The sequence below is a fragment of the Hippoglossus stenolepis genome, chromosome 8, assembly GCF_022539355.2.
Source record: "Hippoglossus stenolepis isolate QCI-W04-F060 chromosome 8, HSTE1.2, whole genome shotgun sequence".
Classification (NCBI taxonomy): Eukaryota; Metazoa; Chordata; class Actinopteri; order Pleuronectiformes; family Pleuronectidae; genus Hippoglossus; species Hippoglossus stenolepis.
This window is the reverse complement of record NC_061490.1, coordinates 26,520,839-26,543,426: the sequence shown is the minus strand read 5'-3', so window position 1 is coordinate 26,543,426 and position 22,588 is coordinate 26,520,839. Positions and strand designations below refer to the sequence as shown.

The window sequence follows — 22,588 nt, the reverse complement described above, 5'->3', positions numbered from 1 at the left end:
CACACACCAGCGGTTTAGGGACGCGGCGCGTTCATCTCGCCGTCAGGGTAAAGTTAGAGGGAACAAACACGGCACAACTTCCTGTTTGTTTAAATAGGTTGTGTTTTTTTTAAAGATAATTAAGAGTTGTACTGTTTCTAGTTATTACCTTTTTGTTTATAAAAGTCATTTGATTTGTTTAAAGATGATTTATTTGGTGACATGTAAAGACCTTATTGTAAACTTTTATTTTGTTTCAAGGACTGGTTTTGCAGATAAATGTGTCTGAATTAGTGATTAAGCCCGGTGGGAGGGGCTAAAGGTTGAAAAGGGCAGCTCCAAGCCTTGCCAGGGAGTCTGAACCCAGTTACAGAGAAGATCCCGTCAGAGCTCATGAGAACATTAGACAAGAGTTTTTCCTGTCGGTTTGATTTAAAATGTTTTGACTACGCCTGTGTTTTCACACTCTTTGAGGAGTTTTTAAGAGAGACCCCGCCACAAGGTCATAATCCCTGCCTCCTCCATGTTGGCAGACGGGACAGCAGATATTTAAACTTCATTTCTTTATTCATTTGATTGTGGGTGGAAGTGGAAACTTCTATTTTAATGTACGGTCGCTGATTGTCTCTATGTACAGAGATGTGACAGTATAGTAAACTGTTGATGATGAACACTCTCCAGCTGGGACATTGTTGGTTTTATCTCTCAGTGAAGTCTGTAGAGTTCAGTGTTCAGCAGTTGTTCGTATCCACTGTAGTTTGTGTTGCCGTGCTAACACTGGTTCCTGGTGAGTGGGACACAAAGACACCTATAAGCAGCTTATCCTGAATAATAAGACTATAACCAGGATGTGAGGCGGCGTTCAGGATATAAATCCCATTATAACAAAACGCAGTTTAATCCTGAGGCTGAGCGCTGGGCAGAGCCTGGTGTGTTTGCTCATGTTGTCTACCCGCTAAAGACCGGGGGGGGCACATGTGTGAAGGTGGTGGAGTTTCAGTGACTCTCCATCCATTCCTCCCTTCTCATGATATCCTATGTGGAGACACTCATCCTCAGTTTCTCAGCCTCTTTCACACTCTGCTGCTTCCTTCCATTAAACTCTGCTGGCGTCTGAGTCGGGGTCACACTGACTGACGGCCTCCGCAGCAGCCTGTCGGTCCGTTCAGCATCCACTCAGCTTCCCTGAAATCCTGCCAGACCCGACTGAACCTCTGACCACTATCGAGACAGAAACGCAGTCAACAACATACCGGAGCAGGTCACAGTGTTTTCATTGACGGCAGTAGAGCTGCTGTTATTCCAATCAGCAGGTTTTTTCTCCTCTACAAACTGAATATCTTCAGACTGTAGCTCGAACAGGACATTTGACAGTGTTTCTGTTGGACTTCGAGACATAATCGACAGATGAATCAAAAATACAAAGTGGGACATCACCCAGTGAGCTCAGCCCAACAGTCTCCTTATGAAGCCACGTTTAAATTCACTAGATACAGATTTTTATTTGGATCTGCACCAAATCTCACACACACCTAAATCAAGGGTCCTCTAAACCTGTAATTATTCTGCACCAAGATCCATCAATTATTCTCTGAAATATCATGGAAAATGTTGAAAAATGTTCTAACTTGCAGTGTTGGAGAGAAATTCAAATCTTTCTTGAGCAGCACCACCTCCCTCCACCAAGCTTACTGGTAATCTGTCCTGTGGTTTTGTGTTTGTCTAACAACACAAGAAGAGAAAGTACTGTTAAGGTACTTTTATACGTTAATAAGTAAGTAAAATGCGATGTGGATGTGATCTTTCCACAGCAGAGTTTATAAGTCATGTCCCGCCTCCTGCTGCTCTACAGGCTCCGCCCCTCGCCTGATGTTCCCACATGTTCCTGTTGGTGTGAACGAGTCGCACCCGGAACAAGATCCTGTTTCACAGGACAAACACTAACTACAAAGATGACAGGACACTATTTTCCGGACATTTTACAGAGTTCATGTCTGAAAACAGCTTCTCTTGTATCCGGTGGATAAAGCTCTGTTTGCACACAGTGGAAATTCATTTTTAATGAAGAGATTTGTATTGAGTCACTGAACCAGTGTTTGAGAGCCTGGATCGTTGTGTGATGTTTCACTCTATCGTTCTTCATATTTGAAAAACTAATTCCGGTCTCTGTTTCCTGGACATTTTCCAGAGTTTGTCACCTTTTACTAGTTTTATTTCTGCTGCTGCTTCTCAAACCAGTTTTTTTCATATTTCTTTCTGTTTTCGCTAACACTCAAGTAAAGGAGACAATTTTAATTTGTGAATATTTATGGTATGAAGCTGCTCCAGTTTGAAGACACTGACGCTAAAAATAAGAAGTTTTATTTCCACAGTGGACAGATCCTGGTCCCACTCTGTAGGAATTAATTGAGTCTTGTCTGTGAAAGTCGTCGTGTTTGGCTTTGACCTACTTTGCCTCAGACTAGTTTTTCTCTGTGACTGTCATTAAATCAGACGAGCTAAGTAGTGAACATCGACCCTGTGGCCATGTGGAGCTGCACTCAGCTGATATTCACGTCTCGGCTGCAGATAAACGAGGCGTTTGTGTCCTTCCCGCTGTAACCTTGACAGCAGTCGCTCAGTGGGGAGTTGTAATGAACACCAGCGGTTAGTGAAGCGTGTCGATAACGGCCAGTTGAACAGAGGCCGATCATCATCTTGACATTAAACCTGATTCTGAAAAATCTCAGTGTGAAACTGAAGCTGTAGCAGATTATCAGTAATTGTATGTTTAAAGAGCACAAACTTCAGGCACTGATTGGCCTTAACTACGACTGTTTGCTGTCCTGGCTCCTAAACGGTGGAACCAGCTCCACGTGGACATCAGGACATCAGAAAGTCTACACATCTTCCGCCGCAAACTAAAAACACACCTCTTCAGACTACACCTTGAATAACATTTTAAAACTAACAATTTAGTAGCACTTAAATGTCACTTACTTACAGCACTTTGTAGTTTAGCTTTTTTGAAGAAATTGTACTTTCTTGATTCTTGTTGTTCTGGTTTGTTCCTCATGGTTGATGCACTGATTGTGAGTCGCTTTGGATAAAAGCGTCAGCTCAATGAAATGTAACGGGGCTGCAGCGGCAACAACTAACATTATTAGTTAATCTGCTCATTACTTTGCATTTAGTTTCTTAAGGTATTTTTAGTCGAGACAGATTAATTTATCTTGCACATTATAAACAGGAGTTGAGAAGTGCTTTGACAATCGTGTGTATGGATAAAAGATAAGAACAATCTATAAAAATAAATAAACACTGTAAAAGACCTAGAAGATAAGTAAAGTTTATTTACATTTAAAAACAATGTGTACACTTTAGTAAAATACAGTATAATGAGAAAAAAAATAAAAGTGGTCACTGCACAGACGACAAAGAGAAAAGAGAGACTTGTGTAAAGATGCAGCACTGAATCCGCTCTAGATTTCACTCCTCCAGGTGTAACATCCACTTCTGTGATTCACTGAAGCTTCAGGGAACGTGGTGAGTGTGATTCCTGTCAAACCTGTGTTACCAGCTGTTAATGACACGTGTGGTCAGAAGTGTAGTCATTGTTTCCTGCTGTCAGGATTAAACTGGGCCGTACGCTGCGACAAATATCACACGTGCTACAGAAAGAACAATGAACGGATTTACCGCTGTAGCACCAGTGTGTTGTGAGTTATGTGCGTGTTTGTGTGGACTTTTATATTGTGTGGTTTGGGTATTTGCTCGTGTGCGAGGTGAATAGACAACACAGTACTCTTAGGTATTTGTAGGTTGTCTTGCGAGTAAAAACCACGTCCCTGTCCGGCTGCGATTCCATACATGAAATTCCAAATCCCACAATTCCTGCTGCTCGCCCTCTCTCCTCTGTGCAGCCAGGCTGATGCTGAGGTGTCGGAGGGAAGTGAGCGTCCCTGCAGGGATCTGGCTCTCGGCCCACACCGACTCTCAGCCCATGAGTTTGACCTGAAACTAATTTGAGCTGCTGGGAAACGATGAAGATGATGATGCTGGTTGTAATGAGGGCAGGATGAAGGCTGTTTTACTGACAGGACTGTGGAACAGGTCCATTCTCCTGCGTTTGTTTTTCATGTTGGTTTGTTTAAAGTTTGAATGTCAGGAGGATGTATGAAAATGACCCTCAGACTCCATTAACCCTTATTCTAAAATTGTACCGGTAGTTCTCATTGGGTCACAGACACTAGATGGAACATTTTAATCATATCCATTGACAACATTCAGCCTGTGACTGCAGTTGCCCTCCCATCCTGAAGAGGGCAGACCTTGGATCATCAGGTGGATCTTCTGATAAGCTCCAGTCACTAATCAGAAACAATCCCCTCAGCTGCTGAAGGCCTCACTGTCCGTTCTGTCCACTGCTGAACTTCCCACAGCTGAGGACGAGTCTGTCTGCTCAGAGGCACTGCGGCAGCAGACGAGGCAGACGTCACTTTTCACTGCGTCTGGTCAGTGGGACTTTCCAATGTGATGTGTGAGCAGAGGAGAAGCTGGACATGTTAGCTGATGCTTAGTGCCTGAGTCCTGGTTAATGCTAACTGACCGGGTCACGGTGTCTGTGGTGGATCTGAGGACGTTAGTGTCTGTGGTGGATCTGAGGAGGTCACAGTGTCTGTGGTGGATCTGAGGATGTTAGTGTCTGTGGTGGATCTGAGGAGGTCACAGTGTCTGTGGTGGATCTGAGGATGTTAGTGTCTGTGGTGGATCTGAGGAGGTCACACAGTGTCTGTGGTGGATCTGAGGATGTTAGTGTCTGTGGTGGATCTGAGGAGGTCACAGTGTCTGTGGTGGATCTGAGGACGTCACAGTGTCTGTGGTGGATCTGAGGACGTCACGGTGTCTGTGGTGGATGTGAGGACGTTACGGTGTCTGTGGTGGATGTGAGGACGTTACGGTGTCTGTGGTGGATCTGAGGACGTCATGTCTGTGGTGGATCTGAGGACGTCATGGTGTCTGTGGTGGATCTGAGGACGTCACGGTGTCTGTGGTGGATCTGAGGACGTTACGGTGTCTGTGGTGGATCTGAGGACGTTACGGTGTCTGTGGTGGATCTGAGGACGTTACGGTGTCTGTGTGAGGGTGTCTGAGGGACGTCGTGTCTGTGGTGAATGTGAGGACGTTACGGTGTCTGTGGTGAATGTGAGGACGTCACAGTGTCTGTGGTGGTTTGAGGACATCAGGTGTCTGTGGTGAATGTGAGAGTACTGTGGGAGCGGTGTCTGTGGTGGATCTGAGGAGGTCACGGTGTCTGTGGTGAATGTGAGGACGTCCCGATCAGAGGTGATTATAACGTCCACTAAAACGTAAACTCTTCCAGAAAAGAGTCATAAGAAAACTCACCATCATCATATATCTGCCAATTTGTTGGTGTTTCCCCTGAAATGCATCTTGGTCCTCGTTATTAACACTGATGCACTGAGCAGGTTGTATATTTATGTATATTTATAACTAGAACATATTACTACTGGCACCACTTCCTAAAAGACTTTTCTAACCTGTAGAAGTGAGGAGCTGCAGCAGCTGTGTGGTTTATGCATCATCGCTGTGTCCTGACTGTTTTCAGTCTCTAAATGAGTTTGTGTGGCTGAAGTGAAGAATGATGTTTATTCTCCTGAACCAGTTTCCTGCTCTGGTTCTGCTGCAGTTTGCTGTTTTTACTTTGAAACTGATCTTTAATGTTCGATAGGTGTGCTTGACGTTTAAGGTGTTAAAACGAACACCTGCAGTCAAGTTGTGTTTCTGAGAAACCTGGTGAATAGAAGACGTGGAGGACGAGGTTTTATTTTTTTTTCTTCTTCAAACTGAGGCTGTGAAAATATTGTCAGTAGATGAGAAATACCTGAAATTCATTCCCCGCTGTGTGCCGGACGGGTCGTCTCCAACTGCTGAGCAGACAAAGTGAACAGTCGTACTGTAGACGTCCCTGTGGTCACATGATTCCTCCTCTACTACTACTCTGTACAATCCAGTCCTCTGCACTCTGTGAAGAGATGAACTCTGAAGTTCTGAGAGCGGTGGAACGTCTGGTTCACATTCACACAGTCGCACTAAGTCGCACCTGAAGCCGTCCAGTACGACCGCAGTCTGAAGGGCCCTGACAAATGCCCCCTAGTAAAATGCCTGAAGTAGCAGAATTCAGTGAAAGGCTCCAGAGGTCAGGACGGACCTCAGACTGTCAGAAAATCCACAATGTTTTTACCATACCTGGATCAACAGCCAATCACAAACAAACTTGTTAATGTACATTAAGATTCACGGCTTACGGAAAGATGAATCCACACACACACACACACACACACACACACACACACACACACAGCTCACTGAGAAAAGCTGCTGAAGTAAAGTGAATGTAAACAGCTCGTCTCCATGACATGAAAAATGAGTGGAGGTATAAGTAGGTTTCGTTCTCTTCTTAAACCCTGTGGGTCTTTCTTTTATTTTGACGGAGCTGAACTCGTCCTCCTTTTGTTTCCTGCTGTCTTTAAACCCTGCTTCCTCCTTCTCTGGACCGTTTGCAGACTTCATCCCTGCAGACAGTCTCATCACTGTCGTGAATCAGTCCAACCAGGCTACCACAGCGGTGTCATCTGCAAACCTGAGGGTTGCATTGGTGCTGTGGGTTGGTGGGTAGGTGTGGGTGTAGAGTGAGTGGAGGAGAGGGTTCAGCACGCAGCCCCGTGTCCTCACAGTCCAACCCCCAGTCCGTCTCCGTTCTGCTGGGCAGGATCTGGTGAGCCCTGAGCTGAACCACTTCCTCGCGTATGTCCCCTGGCGTCCCAGGTGAGCCGCTGCAGTATGGAGTGTTGATGACGTCCTCAGTTGACCTGTAGGGACATTGGTGTTGATCCAGAGCAGTTTGAAAGTGTCTGAGGACCAGTCTCTCCATCACAGAGCCACTGGTCTGAAGTCATCAAGGCTGTTGAAAGCAGTTTTCTTTGCAACAGACACGAACCTAAATGACTGTTAATCTCCACATGTGTGTGCAGGTGATGTGTTCTTTATTTGTCTGTGGTTCTGTGAGACGAGCACAGTGCGAATCCTGTGGTTCCATCAGCAGATCTCTGGTGGAACAAAACAACAGCAAGTTCATTAAAAGATTTACTCAACCGTTTTGAGGGTGTAAAGTCTGAGTTTAAAATCATAGACTGAATAAAAACAAGTGGTTCAGCTCCAGGCAGCAGAGCCGCGTCAGACTGAGGTTGTAGAGCACGTCTCTGCTGTGGACGAGTGGGAGACGCTGCTCAGCTGACAGAGCTCAGATTATTTCCGGACTAACCGGCTCCTCTGACCTCCCCCACAGATAAATGTCCTCGAGCTCAGAACTTGTTGGTTTAGTAAAGTTATTTCTCTGTGTTGCAGCTTTCCGAGAGACAACCCTCCAGTGAAGATGAGACCATGGTCCCGGTACTAACCTCCAAAAAAGCCAGCGAACTCCCTGTCAACGAAGTCGCGTGTGTCCTGCAGGTACAGTTCCCTCAGAGCAGAAGACACAGCTGTACACAAACTATTCTCAAGTTAACAGACAATTTATTCACATTCGATCAAAACACAACGACAACACAGTGAGACTCACTCGCACACATCCTCTACGTTTACTCAGCTCATGTTACTGTCGAGTCGCTCTCACAGGAATTATTTTGGAATTATAAATATTTGTTATACCTTTTTGTTTTAAAACAGTTATTGAGCGACAGCGCCCCCTGCAGCCTCATGTGGGGATTGACTCTGTTGGTCTCTGTGTCTGAAGTGGTTTTCATGTGTAGAAAAAACAAAGTGAATCAATGTGTTGACTCTGACTGAGTCGTCCCACTGAGCTGAAACACAGCTGAACACTGGATATTACCCATGATCCTCTGCTTCCTGACCCTGAAGAGCTGCAGCTGTAACAAATCCACCAAACTGTTCAGAACTCTTCATGTTTAACAGTTTCCTGCTGAATATTGGAGATAAACTCTGTTTTTTAATAACTTCAGAGTGTTTTGAACTGATCTCAGTTCAGCTTCACTCTTCACCTGGAGCTGGTTGTGACAGTTGAAGCTGACTCTCAGTCAGTTCTTCTCACAGGAGATGGAACCCACTCAGCAGAGTCACAGAGAACAGACGCTCAGGGAGAGAAGGAGGAAACTTTCTCATGTTCACACTCACACATCAGACTCACTCTCATCCAGCTGCTGCTTTCAGGTAGAAAAGTGACATTGAATAAACATATAAAGACGTCACATAACAGTTGAACGCTACATTGCACTGAGGCCCCGCCCCTTCGTCCAGATGAGCATTGCCGCTCCGTATCCACATCCACTGGTCATGTGGTGTAAACAGGAAGTAGATTGTCTACTGCAGTTGACAAGTTGGTTGCTTAGTTACATGAAATATTACAAACGAGAAACGTCGATGGGGAAGGAGCAGTGATTTATTTTCTTGGAGCGGCGATGAGGTGGAACTGTTACTGTTGGAAACACGTGTTCTCTACTATCCATCTTGTATTCTCCACCAGTAAATGATCTGTATGGACACATACAAAGTATGAACAACTTCTTCCAAATCCAACCAGGCCGACCTGCAGTCGGGTCTGACCCAGGAGGAGGTGAACCGCAGGAGGGTGTACCATGGCTGGAACGAGTTCGACATCGGTGAAGAGGAGCCACTATGGAAGAAATACATCTTACAGGTAAAAGAGCTATGAGGCGTAGACCCAGAGAGGTTCTTCTGCAGATCTTCAGTCCACTGTGCTGCAGCAACCGAGTACGAACAACCTGCATGTCACTGAGAGGTTCAGAGTGTTTGACAACTCAATGATAGGAATGGTACAGAGACAGAGCTCTTTGTTGAATAGATTATTTCTGTTCCACAAACAGACATTATCTCTCTCTGCCCACAGACACCAGATTCCATTATCATTTTACTTCACAGAACACTGGAGCTGCTGGTTTGCTGCTGCCTCGTTCTGATGCTTACTGGAGTCTTTGTTTGCTGACATGAAAACAGAAAATGTCCGGGGCAACTGACTCAGACATTTGTGTTCTCACATTCTGAACCTCCACACAATTCCTGAGAGCAGCCGTAGTTAGTTTTTGTTATTGTGTGGTATTTTTATTTATGTGAAGGATCTGAAAATGTCTTCACCACTGGAAGTCACACAACAAGCACTGAGTTTTACACAGAAAGCACTTTCTCATCCCAGTTAGTGGTGAACTGATCCACACGGTCAGGGTTCGTTTTCATCCTCGAGTTCAACATTGTATCGCAGCAGCTGATAGATTTGTGGCCTCCACTGTTTATAACCAGTGAGTCTGTGTTGACTCCATCACCATATAAAGTGAAGTGTGTGTGGTCTCGCTGCTGCTGACTCCAGTCTCCCTCCCTTATCTGCCGGCCCATGCTGCACCGCTGCTGATTTATCAGACCATGAGTCTGAGGAAGCTGTTCACACGTCCAACAGCAGCGCCGACATAAAACCAACCAACTACTTTTATCTGCTGCCTGATAAAACGTCTGGAGGCTCGTCACGTTCTGGAGAGTCATTGTGTTGTCAGGAGAACACAGCGACACACACACACGATAGTATATACAATGTTTATGATGTTCTCACTTCATGCATTTCTAATAATAATAATATTTCTGAGTGAATTACATGTTTGTGTCGTGCAGCAGTAACAGATCGTCCCACATACACTTACAGAACAATCAGAGCTCATCTGAATGCAGACATAACATGAGTCCCCCCCCCCCACAATGTAGAGAACTGTCAACCATCTTCAGCAGCTTAGTCTGCGCTGAGTGAATTGATGCAGAGTTGATCTGCTGTGTCGAGTCATCAGGGTAGAAACAGACTTGTTTGGATGCTGGAGGTGAACGTTGAGCTGGATCCGTCACTTGAGTCAGCGAGCTCCGCCTCTTCGATCTTCACTGTGGACGAATGTCACTCGTGTCCATGCATCACAGAAAACACGTGTGCACGGATCCTGAGGGTCAAATGAACCTAAACTTATTCTGACCTTAACCCTGAAAACAAGTGATGTCACTGTGGAGCCGGACACTCGCAGCATCGTAACCTCTCACTGTGTCTGTAGTTCAAAGATCCTCTCATTCTGCTGCTGCTGGCGTCGGCCGTCATCAGCGTTCTCATGCACCAGTTTGACGACGCTATCAGCATCACTGTGGTGAGTCGCTCCTTCATTTCTGGCTTGTTTTGATTTCAGTTTGCAGACCTGCAGTTGTGTGCACATGAACATTTTATGGGAGCGTCACCAGTGAAGATGGAGACTCTGCAGGTGTTGATCTGCAAGTTTGGAAAATTAGATGCTTTTACAAGACTTTCGGAATAATTACTTTGATGTTCAGGATGAGAAAACTAAAGATGATAAAAAGAGAAAATAAATAATATACAAAAGTCCTGCAGATTGTGAAAGTGTTAAACAGAACAAACAACTTACTTGTCTTGGTCCCAACTTGCTGTGAAGCTAAAATATTACGTTTTGATTTTAGCGAAAGAGGAAAGATTTTGGTCATTTAAAGCAAAGGTTCATCATCCAGGACGTTGAGGAAGAGACGTGAACAAAACAAGATGCAAACAGAAAATATCACATGAACGTCAGCAGAGCGCTCGCATCCAAATGCAAAGTCGACATAGTGACAGACGTGAGAAGGAAGCAGGAAACATGAAAAGTCATGTTCCAGGTTGAATCCTTGACTTACGAATGATTCATATCTGAGTTTTTATACTTTTATACTGTACACAGGTATCAGACATTCATCCAGCTGTGTTTTATTTACAGGCCATCATCATAGTCGTGACAGTTGCCTTTGTCCAGGTGAGTCGGCTGCGTCCCTGTTTTCAGCCTCTTTCTGTAAAAGTGTCATAAATGTTAAGATGGATAAGGAAGGTTTACAGTGTGTCTGTGTGTATGTATATTATCTTCTCCACGTATATATTCGTGAACTTGTGCTGCATCATGTTTCGTGTTTGTTCTTTGTGTGAAGGAGTATCGCTCTGAGAAATCTCTGGAAGAGCTCGGGAAGCTGGTTCCTCCAGAATGTCACTGGTGAGTCCTGAGGAACGTGGTGTTAATTATTATGACATAACAGTAGCAGGGTTAAAGCTCATCACTGTTGTTATGGTTACGTCTGGACGAGTTTTCAGACTCTAAATCAGAGACTTGTGCAAACACTGCTGAACTCGTTTTAGTTTGAAAACTCTGTCTCCCTCCCTCCCTCTCCCCCCCCTCTCAGTATCAGGGATGGGAACCTGGAGCACCTACTGGCCAGGGAGCTGGTTCCTGGAGACACTGTGTGTCTGTCGGTGGGAGAGAGGGTCCCAGCAGACCTCCGCCTCTTTGAGGTACACACACACACACACACACACACACACACACACACACACACACACACACACACACACACACACACACACACACACACACACACACACACACACACACACACACACACACACACACACACACACACACACACACACACACACAACTAAAGCCTTGTTCACCAACGACTTTTGCAACTTGCAAGCAAAAGCCCCCGATTGGCGTTTGACTGACAGCTGCCAATCTGTGTGTGACCTCCTCGTAGAGTTAGAGGGGCTCGCTGTCGAGTCGCTGACTCTGATCAGATCTCCAGCTCCAGCCAATCAGAGCACAGGATGGACTGAGGGCACATGTAGTGGTGATGAGACCACTGTATTTGTAATCAGGGGAATCAAGTAATAACTGTGACAGAGTAACACACTGAGTGCAGCTTATATTCACTGCATCCCGCTCAGGTTGGGTCTGGACAGAACGAACCTGTCTGGTTCGGGTCGGGCTCGGTTTCACCTCCTCCTCCATCGTGTTGTTCTGTAGCAGCCTAACCCTAACCTGGGGTTTCTCTCAGTGAAAGATCGTGTCACCCCCCCATCACCACTCAGATATGTGGTATGAACTCGGCTTAATTTAATCCTTATTCTAAAAGTCTTTGTTAGGACTTGTTCCGCTGGTTTTCTTTTTATGACCATCCTTTATACCGTGCATCCTGTTCATAACACACAGTCACCTGGAGGTTTCCCAGTACACCCTCAGTATTGTTCTTTATTTTACATCATAAAGATCATTTCCTAGAAAGGAGAAATGTTTTGGTTTCCTGGAAACAGTCTGTTATTTAGTCAAACATAAAGAGACAATTTGTCCCCTGATCAGTTTGTACAGTTAGTTATTCCACTGAATTATAAGTATTCAGTATTTGTTCACTGCTGCATCAGCATACATTTCAGAAATGTGCTTATTAAACTCTAAAGCCTGACTCGTGACATGATCCATGATTTCTCAGTAGGTTTTAGTTCTGTCCAGAGAACCTGTGCAGAGATTGTAGAATCATAAGAGGTTTCACACCAACTAAAGCAGGGTCAATTAAAATGTTAGAAAGCAAGTTGTTTCAAACCAGATTCCTGTAGATTTTATCCTCTGTGGGATTTGTTCAGGTAAGTGTGAACGCAGGGATTTCACTCAGGTGTGAACTGAAACCTGCACCGAGGACGAGGTGCGAGTCTGGTCTCAAACCAACTGAGGAGCAGTTTGTGGTGGGAACGTGATCCCGCCTCGATCTGACCCAACTAACCTGCTGTTCTTCACGAGTCTGAGCGAACGCTTCCTGTAGCCACGTGTGCTTTGCATTGTGGGATGTGGCAGATCAGCAAACTGACAAAGAAACTGAACCAAAACCACCAGAAAAATGCTCCAAGTTTTCAAAGTCATCGAATGATTATAGGAAAAAACATCTTCCTGTCAGTTAAAGACATCAGCTGTTAAACCGTCTGTCTCCGACTGTCGGCTCATACTGAAAACATCACTGTATTTCATTTTCTTATATGGCGTTGATGTTTTATTTCTGTCTTCTCTTTATTCCCCCTGGGGACCAATAAAGTTTGATCTCAACCTTAAAACCCGTCATTAGATCAGAGGACATCTTGGATTTTTGAAAGGATTTAGAAACTTTCTGCCCCGGTTCCTCTTACAAAGCAAAACTAGTTTGAGTGAGATCTATTTATCAGTGTTTAGTGACTCCTCTGTGTCTGTCCTCCGCAGGCGTCCGACCTGTCTGTGGACGAGTCCAGTCTGACGGGCGAGACCAGCCCCTGCTCCAAGTCTACCTCCCACCAGCTGGCAGCCACCAATGGAGACATCGCCTCCCGCAGCAACGTCGCCTTCATGGGGACGCTGGTGCGATGTGGCAAAGCCAAGGTACCAGCACAGCTCTTACACACATTTACACGTTTCTCTGAAGATAGAAGCATTTGTTGAATCTGATCAACGTACGAACAAATTGATTATTACAGTCTAGAACACAAAGTTGCTGAATGTTGATAAGAACTCACACCAACATACACGTACTGTAACCCTCAGTTATTATATTAGAAAACCAAACCAGCAGATTCAGTCCTACATGAGGCCTGGAGATGCAGAAACATACAAAATATTATACGAACAAAAATCATGTGACACAAACGATGTTCATGTACATGTGTGTGATCTTTGTTTAAAGCTGTCAAACTCCTCCTCAGGGCATCGTCATAGGAACCGGAGAGAGCTCCGAGTTTGGGGAAGTTTTCAAGATGATGCAAGCAGAAGAGGTAACGTTTCCCTTTTCAGTGTTAACAAGCTGCTTCACTTCTTATGTCTGCTGCACACTGAGCTGCTCTGACTCCTCACGTGTTCCTCACGTGTTCCTCACGTGTTCCTCACGTGTTCCTCACATGTTCTGCAGGTTCTGTGTGTGAGAACAAATGTCTGAGTCAGTGTCTCTGGACATGTTCTGGATCTTCTCCTGCAGCCTCCTAGTAAAATGTGTGTAACATGTCAGAGTGAGTCCATGTGAGGACACAGCAGGACAATGTGTGGAAGCTTCCCAGAGAGCGAGTGGACGTGTTGATGAGGTTTCTAACACGTGACGGACGTGAAACTGGAAGAACACAAACATCTCAGGATGAAGAAGAGGAGCCGTACACGTAGAAGACGAAGACGTCCACTTGGAAACACGAGGAGGTTCCAGATCTTCTGGTGATGAGGGCCGACGCCGGTGTGGATGAGCTGTAAACAACAACACTGATCTTTCCACAGCAGAGTTTATACGTCATGTCCGGCCTCCTGCTGCTCTACAGGCTCCGCCCCTCACCTGGATGTTCCCCTCATGTTCCTGTATCCAGGATATTTTATCTTCATTTCTGTAGAAGTGTCTCTGATCTTTATTCACAGATCAAGTTTAAATTAATATGGTTTGAATATAGAGGTGGACATTCAAATGAATAGATCTGAGTTTAAAACATGAAAACCGTGTATTGGAGAATGTGACACTTCTACACTGAGCCTTGATTTATAAATCAATCTTCCTTTTTTAAGGTTGAGAATAAACGCTCGGTCTGTGTTTGGTGAATGTTTGTTTATTGGCTCGTGGCTTTAGTTTGTCACAGTTTAAATGTCCGTCCATGATAACGTGATGTGACCCTCCGTCTGTTTTCTTTTGTTCAGGCTCCTAAAACTCCGCTGCAGAAGAGCATGGACCTGCTGGGGAAGCAGCTCTCTCTTTATTCCTTTGGCATCATAGGTTGGTTTTCACTCGTCAGTCTTCACCCTCAGCGTCTGCGTGTCACGTGCCCTCGTTTGGTCTGATGTGCTCGCTGCTGTGTTTTTTAGGGGTCATCATGCTGGTGGGGTGGCTGCAGGGGAAGAGGATCCTCGACATGTTCACCATCGGTGTCAGGTACGTGTCTTTTCACCATTGCTGCCGTGATAACTACACTTTGGACACGTGGCGGCTGCCTCACATGAACCCTGTGTTCACTCAGAAATCAATAACAAGATGCAATATGCACATGAACAGCAGGGGCAGTAGAGACAGAACTGATGGTTCAGCTCTGACTTCATGTTCCTGTTTGTGAGTTTAGAAAACGATTGAACTCTGAGTCTGAAGTTTGCTTCTGTTATGAGAATATAAATCACATAACTGACCTTTGTCTGATCATTATCATCATTAGGATCATTAAAGCAGCGTTACAGGTTCCGGCCTCTAATAAAGTAAACAAAGTCAAGTTTGAGGAAATGTTCCTTCTGTTTCAGAGAGACGTTCACATTATAAATAATAATGATAATTAACTTTAACACAGCATTTTTTTTTACTAATACACATAACAATTTCCTCCTGAAAATAATAATAATCTTTATTTGTAAATACATTTTCAAACTCAAGTTGTAAAGTTCTTCAAACAGCGCAGCAAAATAAGAAATCAAGTAATATAATTTTAATGAATCATTGGATTAGAATGTGACAACAAGACGAAACAAGATAAAATATGATAAAAGTTTTTTTTTTAAGGATAAAAACTGAAATAAAAAGACAAAGTCTAATAAATATTTTATAAACTGTTCTGAAGATGCAAACTTCTCACAGGATCTTAAACAGCAGCGATGTCACAGATGTAGATATCGATCTTAAACTCAGACACTGAGTGAACGGGTTGAAACAGGAGCTCATGTCTCGTGGTTCAGTCTGTAGACGATAGTTTAGTAAAATGAAAACATGTTAAATGTTCTCAGGTAAAAACAGTAAAGATGCAGTCTCATCTCAGTGGCGTGTTTGTGGATTGTCCCCCCCAGTCTGGCGGTAGCTGCCATCCCAGAGGGTCTGCCCATCGTGGTGACGGTGACGCTGGCGCTCGGTGTGATGCGCATGGTGAAGAAAAGGGCCATAATCAAGAAGCTCCCCATCGTAGAAACTCTGGGTACTGAAGAGTTAATCATCCACAGCATCAAACTATCACAGCCTCTGACACGTCGACGGCACAGTGTTCATTTTCTCAGTTTGGACCCAAAGCTGAAATTCAGAATAAAGTTATTAACCACATTTCTTTAACCTAACTGATCATCACCCTTCAGACAACTGTCGTATCGACCGATGTGATTTCAGACAGTTTCAGGTGTTTGTCTGACGAGCACGTTGTCGTCCTCCATCAGGCTGCTGCAACGTGATCTGCTCAGACAAGACGGGAACTCTGACCAAGAACGAGATGACCGTCACTCAGCTGTACACGTCAGACGGGCTCCACGCCGAGGTGGGAACCTTTCCTTCACCTCGCTGCTACTGCCACTCGTCACAGGGAGCAGTCGAGTTTAGATTTGGACAGTGCAGCTGATTGAGAGGTTGTGGTTGAGAAGAGGTTTTATACTGGAGCTTGAAGTGTGACGTGCAGAACGTGTGACGTGAAGAGGAAATGAGTCGGAACATTAAAGTTAAAACCTTTGAGTTTGTCTGCTGACTCTGTTTGGTTCAGTTTATCGGTCAGAAGTTGAGCCAAAGCTGCTGGATGGTTTTTAGATGTTCTGTCTGTTCGTCCTTTCACTGACGATGAGACCAAATATTTCTTAATCACACGTTATGTCCGGTTCAGTTTTTACCCATAACACTGTCTTGCAGGTGACGGGCGTCGGCTACAACAGAGAAGGAGAAGTGATTCTGGACGGAGAAATCATCCACGGCTTCTCCTGCCCGGCCATAAGTAAGATCGTGGAGGTGAGTTCACTGAGGGAAAATATCTGCAAAAGACAATTTGTAACTAAGAGATCCAGCTGTTGTAGGAGATGAGAGATTCAATGGTGAACGTGTTTGTGTCGTCAGGTCGGCTGTGTGTGCAACGACTCCGTGATCAGGAATCACACTCTGCTGGGACGGCCGACCGAGGGAGCGCTCATCGCCCTCGCCATGAAGGTAAAGACAAACCATGTGACTGCAAGTGTCTCTGGAGCTCACTCTCCTTTAGAACCATTCGTCTTCTCCGTGTTTGGCTGCTCTTCTTCATCCTGAGATACGTTTGGACCTTCTGAGCTCCCATCCACGGTTACAGGTCTGCTGGGACAGAGCGACACATCTGGGCAGCACACGTCAGAAAAGAGTCTTTGTTGTGTTTTCTTGTTCTCCAGACTGAGGTGACATGAACAACTGATCCAGCTGTTGTGTGTCTGATCCAGCTGTTTCTCTGATCCAGCTGTTGTGTCTCTGATCCAGCTGTTGTGTCTGATCCAGCTGTTGTGTCTCTGATCCAGCTGTTGTCTCTGATCCAGCTGTTGTGTCTCGGTCCAGCTGTTGTCTCTGATCCAGCTGTTGTCTCTGATCCAGCTGTTGTGTCTCTGATCCAGCTGTTGTGTCTCTGATCCAGCTGTTGTGTCTCTGGTCCAGCTGTTGTGTCTGATCCAGCTGTTGTGTCTCTGATCCAGCTGTTGTGTCTCTGATCCAGCTGTTGTGTCTCTGATCCAGCTGTTGTGTCTTCCAGATGGGGCTGGAGAGCTTGCAGAAGGAGTACGTCCGTCTGGAGGAGCATCCCTTCACCTCGGAGCAGAAGTGGATGGCGGTCCGCTGTGTTCGCCACAGCCAGCAGGTCTCTACGCCCCCATTGAACTAAAACATTTATTGTTATTGATTAGATTTTGTAATATTGACCAGCTGCATTGTTTTTGAAGAAGAATTCAATAAACAAAAATCCAACATACTGATAATGAAGAGTTATGATCTGCAGTTAAATACACAAAGTATGTATTTTATATGTATATTGAATCAATGAATTGTCTTCGTCGCCCCTCAGGCCGCGCCTGGAGTTTACTTCCTGAAGGGGGCGTACGAGCAGGTGATTCGATTCTGCAGCTCCTACAGCAGCAGAGGAGCCGCCCTTCCCCTCAGCCACCAGCAGAGGGAGCTGTACCAGCAGCAGATCAGCTACATGGGCTCGGCCAGCCTGCGAGGTGAGAAGAGCCAATGACACGACTTCAGCTCCCAAACATTAACGCCATTAAACCGGCTCATTCCCTCTCCCTCCTCCTTCCGGCAGTGCTGGCGTTCGCGTCCGGTTCAGAGATGGGGAACCTGACCTTCCTGGGTCTGGTGGGCATCATCGACCCTCCGAGGTCGGGGGTCAAAGAGGCCGTGGCCGCGCTCATCAGCTCCGGTGTCGCCATCAAGATGATCACTGGAGACTCACAGGAGACGGCCGTGTCCATAGGTCAGAGAGCGTGGAGTCGTATTCTCAATGTGTTTGATCAGCAGGATGTAGAACAGATGAAACATACAAAAACTATTTAATCCTCATTAAAACTTGTTTGAATGTGAATCACTGTAAATAAAGATGGGAATCCTCTGGATCGCCCCCTGCTGGCTGACTCCAGCATCGGTCATCTACTCCTCGTCAATCATAATAATCGTCCTAATATCTCAATCTTAAACAAATCGTCTCCTTGGTCAAAGCAGATAAGAGACTTTGTAACAGTTAACAACTTAACACACAACATTAACAACATGTATTATAAAGATTGACTGTAGGATTTTTAAGAATCAATATTCGATGAACTCTTTATGATTTAAATTCTCTTCTCTGTTTGTCTCCAGCGAGTCGTCTCGGTCTCTTCTCTAAAGGTTCTCAGTGTCTGTCTGGAGAAGAAGTCGATCATCTGGACCTGCAGCAGCTTTCACACATCGTCCCCAGAGTGAGAGACCACACACACACACACACACAGACACACACACACACACTCACACACACACAGTAACACACACACACAGACTCACACACACACAGTAACACACACACACACAGTAACACACACACACAGAAACACACACACACAGTAACACACACACACAGAAACACACACACACAGACTCACACACACACACAGACTCATACACAGACACAGACAGTAACACACACACACACACACACAGACTCACACACACACACACAGTAACACACACACACACAGACACACACACACACACACACACACACACACACACACACAGACTCACACACACACACAGAATCACACACACAGACACAGACTATCTGTCAAAGGTCAAGGTGACAGTGACCTCATGTTACTGTGAATGTGATCATATGTACATGGAAGCTGCAGGTAATTCTAGTTTATTTGTGTACATCATCTCTCTCTGTGTGTGTGTGTGTGTGTGTGTGTGTGTGCAGATCGCTGTGTTTTATCGAGCCAGTCCGAGACACAAGCTGAAGATCGTCAAGGTGAGAACCACGAACAACAGACTTCAGTTTGTCTTTTTTCAGAAGCGTTTAAAGCCCTGTCTTTCTGCAGTCGCTCCAGAACATCGGCGCGGTGGTCGCCATGACAGGTGATGGCGTGAACGACGCCGTCGCTCTGAAGGCTGCCGACATCGGCATCGCGATGGGCCAGACGGGAACGGACGTGTGCAAGGAGGCGGCTGATATGATCCTGGTGGACGACGACTTCCAGACAATCATGTGAGTCAAACCAGGATGTTCGTGTCTGGATCTGACTCTGGTTCAGACTTTGCTCTGTTCCTCTGGTCGTTGGCTCCGACCCACAGATCTCAGATCAGCTTTCAGCAGCCAATCAACAGGAACAGGTGGTAAACATCGTGACACAGGATGTGAACCTGTGACTGATCTGTTTGAGACACGAGTTCTGTTCACTTTTTATTAAAGTCGTCAAAACACTGAGACGTTAACGTGAAGGAATCTTCACTTGATTTCACGTTTAATTAGCTTGAAAAGATCATTTATTTTAGTTTGAAATTCAAGTCAAGTTTCTTGTTCTTTTTCCAGGTCGGCCATCGAGGAAGGAAAAGGAATTTATAACAACATCAAAAACTTTGTCCGTTTTCAGCTGAGCACGTGAGTCAAGGTCGTCTCTGTTCTCCTGATGCTCTCCTCATGTTCTCCCCACCATGTTGTCAAATGTTCTCTCCTCATGTTCTCCCCACCATGTTGTCAAATGTTCTCTCCTCATGTTCTCCCCACCATGTTGTCAAATGTTCTCTCCTCATGTTCTCCTCATTCTCCGGATGTTCTCCTCATGTTCTCCGGATGTTCTCTCCTCATGTTCTCCTCATGTTCTCATGTTCTCCTCATGTTCTCCTCATGTTCTCTCATGTCCTGACGTTGTTCTCTCTGATCTTGTTTCTGCCCTGACGCTCGGTCTCCAGGAGCATTGCTGCGCTGACGCTCATCTCTCTGGCGACGCTGATGAACTTCCCCAACCCGCTGAACGCGATGCAGATCCTGTGGATCAACATCATCATGGACGGACCTCCTGCTCAGAGGTACAGGAGCATCATGGGAACTGTAGTGCAAAGACTGATGCAGTTTGTAGATTATTCTTTTTTAGGCTGATTGCAGGAAGTCCTACACGTCCAAACTTTTGCAGACTAATTTTCCAGAGTTTGTCACAAACTGTGTGTGTGTCTCTTCAGTTTGGGGGTGGAGCCTGTCGACCGGGACGTGATCAGAAAACCTCCTCGTAACGTTAGAGACAGCATCATCACCCGAAGTCTGATCATCAAAGTCCTGGTGTCTGCGTTCGTCATCGTCTGTGGGACTCTGTTCGTCTTCTGGAGAGAGGTGACTTCTTCTTCTTCTTCTTCTTCTTCTTCTAACTTTTCTAACTTTTCTAACTTTTCTAACTTTTCTCTCCGCTCTTCAGTTGCAGGACAACGTGATCACTCCTCGAGACACAACCATGACCTTCACCTGCTTCGTCTTCTTCGACATGTTCAACGCTCTGAGCTCGCGCTCACAGGTGAGACGTTATCACACGTATGTTGCTTCGTATGTGAGATGACGATACGAGTGTGTGACGTGTGATCGTGTGTGGTGATCCTCAGACTCGTATGGTCCATGAGATGGGTCTGTGCAGTAACAGGACGTTCTGTTACGCCGTGCTGGCGTCCATCATGGGGCAGCTGCTCGTCATCTACTTCCCTCCGCTGCAGAACGTCTTCCAGACCGAGAGCCTCAGCTTCTTTGGTAAGAGTTTGACCTTAAAGGAGCATTCCACCAAAAAGCATGTCAGCTTGTTAGCATGTCACCATGTTAGCTTGTTACATGTTACACTGTGACTCAGCAGTTTGTTTGTTACACTGTGACTCAGCAGTTTGTGTATCTTGCAGACCTGCTGTTCCTGGTGAGTCTGACCTCGTCGGTGTGCGTCGTGTCGGAGGCCATTAAGAAGGTGGAGAGGTGGAGGGGCGTTCAGAGGAGCCCCCACACTGACTGTTTCCACGAGGTATGACACCCCCCCCCCCTCTCAGGAAGAATGACTCTGATGTTTGGAGGACGAAGAGGAGGCGGGTTTTAGGATCTCACTGACTCATTCAGACTGCAAGGACCCTGGGACTCCGGTCTGTGACTGGAGGAGACGGAGCGAGGCGAGATGGCTGCCCTGTCCTGACTCTGTGCTCAGCCTCGCTGTAGATCCCTGTTGAGGTCCAACGCCACGGACCACATCCTCCCACATCCTCCCAGCGTGAACCGGCTCGTGATTTAGGACGTACGTTAGAAAACCCTCTGATGAATCAAATACTAAAGACGTGTGCAACTGTTTGTGTTCTGTCCTTTTTAAATTGGTCATGTAGAAGGAGGCGTCGCCCCCGTCAGCCACCTGGTCTGAACTGGGCTGAGTTCACAGCGTGGTGGAGGTGTGATGGTGCAGAACCAGTTTGATGCTCGCGCTTCATGATCGGATGTTTTGTTCCCTTTGAAGTGAAAGTTCTGCTCTAAAGAGGAAACAGTGAAATGTCCCAGCTTGAACGTTTCTCACCTGAGATTTGAAAACTTAAGAAAGAAAATCCTCAAAACCTGATTTTAATTTGTTTTTCTTTATAAAATTCAATATATAATTACATCTAATTTGTGATTAATGAACCTTTTTCTCATTTTAACACATGAAATATTGATGTTTGCTTTATATCAATATTCAGATTCTGTCGTGACTTTAACTGGCAGAACAAACGTGTTCAAGTCGTTTCGGGGGAATGAAAGTAGCGTGACACCTCCACCACCTGCTTTTTTCTGCGAGTCATAGAAATGATTTTTTTCCTGCTTCTTCTTCCACTGGTTTATTTAAATTTAAAACTCTGCTGCTGTTTGAAGGTGGAAGGAGAAAAATACATTTTCTAACCTGCTGAGTTTTACGTTAACGTGATGTCGAGGCGAAGCCGCCGCTTCAGGTGCAAACGCCAACTTCAGTCCCGACGCGCTCTCATCTTGTGCCTTAGAGAAGTCGTTCATCGTCTGTCTCCGTGGAAACGGACGCCCTTTACTCACGGATGGTGTCTCTGTTCAATCGTGATTCATTTTAAGATTCTCCCGAAGGTTTAAGCCACAATAATTTTACTTTCCATTTTTATTTCTGGTCAAATTTTGATTTTTTTGTTTGATCAGAATTTTCTTCCACCTTCGAGGAGTCGCAGTGCTTTCTGGGAAATGTAGTTTACTTTGCTGTCTCTCTTGAAAGTTTGATTTTAAAATACTTGTATTTAATTTATTTCCAAAAGGCACATGTGGGCTGTAAAATCACTCTGCTGCTGTTTCCAGCATCAAATCCTCTTTTTTGTCGTATTGTTCACGACTCAGTTTCCTCATGAAATTAAAGACGATTTATCTGAAATAACAGCAGAGTCTATTTTTCTTTCTTCCAAGTTTTCATTTCTCATGTCAGTAAATTAATGAGATTTTATTTCAGCAGAGATATTAAAGAGTTTTTTACAA

General features: G+C 45.3%; 1 protein-coding gene across 5 annotated transcripts in view; it reads left to right on the top strand.

Moving 5' to 3' along the window:
• The window catches only part of atp2c1 (ATPase secretory pathway Ca2+ transporting 1), a 26,716-nt gene extending 4,128 nt beyond the window's left edge, over nucleotides 1–22,588 (top strand). For 3 of the 5 annotated variants that reach the window (XM_035163254.2, XM_035163255.2, XM_035163253.2), the window contains 26 exons: nucleotides 7,387–7,491; nucleotides 8,579–8,695; nucleotides 10,098–10,187; nucleotides 10,803–10,838; nucleotides 11,008–11,069; nucleotides 11,257–11,365; nucleotides 13,098–13,253; nucleotides 13,574–13,642; nucleotides 14,538–14,613; nucleotides 14,703–14,769; nucleotides 15,663–15,787; nucleotides 16,020–16,117; nucleotides 16,480–16,575; nucleotides 16,681–16,770; nucleotides 17,333–17,437; nucleotides 17,642–17,798; nucleotides 17,885–18,055; nucleotides 18,439–18,536; nucleotides 19,034–19,084; nucleotides 19,155–19,321; nucleotides 19,646–19,714; nucleotides 20,026–20,142; nucleotides 20,293–20,440; nucleotides 20,523–20,618; nucleotides 20,704–20,845; nucleotides 20,989–22,588. In XM_035163254.2, coding sequence (XP_035019145.1) covers nucleotides 7,423–7,491; nucleotides 8,579–8,695; nucleotides 10,098–10,187; nucleotides 10,803–10,838; nucleotides 11,008–11,069; nucleotides 11,257–11,365; nucleotides 13,098–13,253; nucleotides 13,574–13,642; nucleotides 14,538–14,613; nucleotides 14,703–14,769; nucleotides 15,663–15,787; nucleotides 16,020–16,117; nucleotides 16,480–16,575; nucleotides 16,681–16,770; nucleotides 17,333–17,437; nucleotides 17,642–17,798; nucleotides 17,885–18,055; nucleotides 18,439–18,536; nucleotides 19,034–19,084; nucleotides 19,155–19,321; nucleotides 19,646–19,714; nucleotides 20,026–20,142; nucleotides 20,293–20,440; nucleotides 20,523–20,618; nucleotides 20,704–20,845; nucleotides 20,989–21,110 — 2,703 coding nt within the window. In that variant the 5' untranslated portion in view covers nucleotides 7,387–7,422 and the 3' untranslated portion in view covers nucleotides 21,111–22,588. Of the gene's footprint in view, nucleotides 1–4,330; nucleotides 4,473–6,679; nucleotides 6,808–7,386; nucleotides 7,492–8,578; nucleotides 8,696–10,097; nucleotides 10,188–10,802; nucleotides 10,839–11,007; nucleotides 11,070–11,256; nucleotides 11,366–13,097; nucleotides 13,254–13,573; nucleotides 13,643–14,537; nucleotides 14,614–14,702; nucleotides 14,770–15,662; nucleotides 15,788–16,019; nucleotides 16,118–16,479; nucleotides 16,576–16,680; nucleotides 16,771–17,332; nucleotides 17,438–17,641; nucleotides 17,799–17,884; nucleotides 18,056–18,438; nucleotides 18,537–19,033; nucleotides 19,085–19,154; nucleotides 19,322–19,645; nucleotides 19,715–20,025; nucleotides 20,143–20,292; nucleotides 20,441–20,522; nucleotides 20,619–20,703; nucleotides 20,846–20,988 lie in introns of those variants that run through there. The other 2 variants (XM_035163257.2, XM_035163258.2) reach the window with 2 other exon arrangements.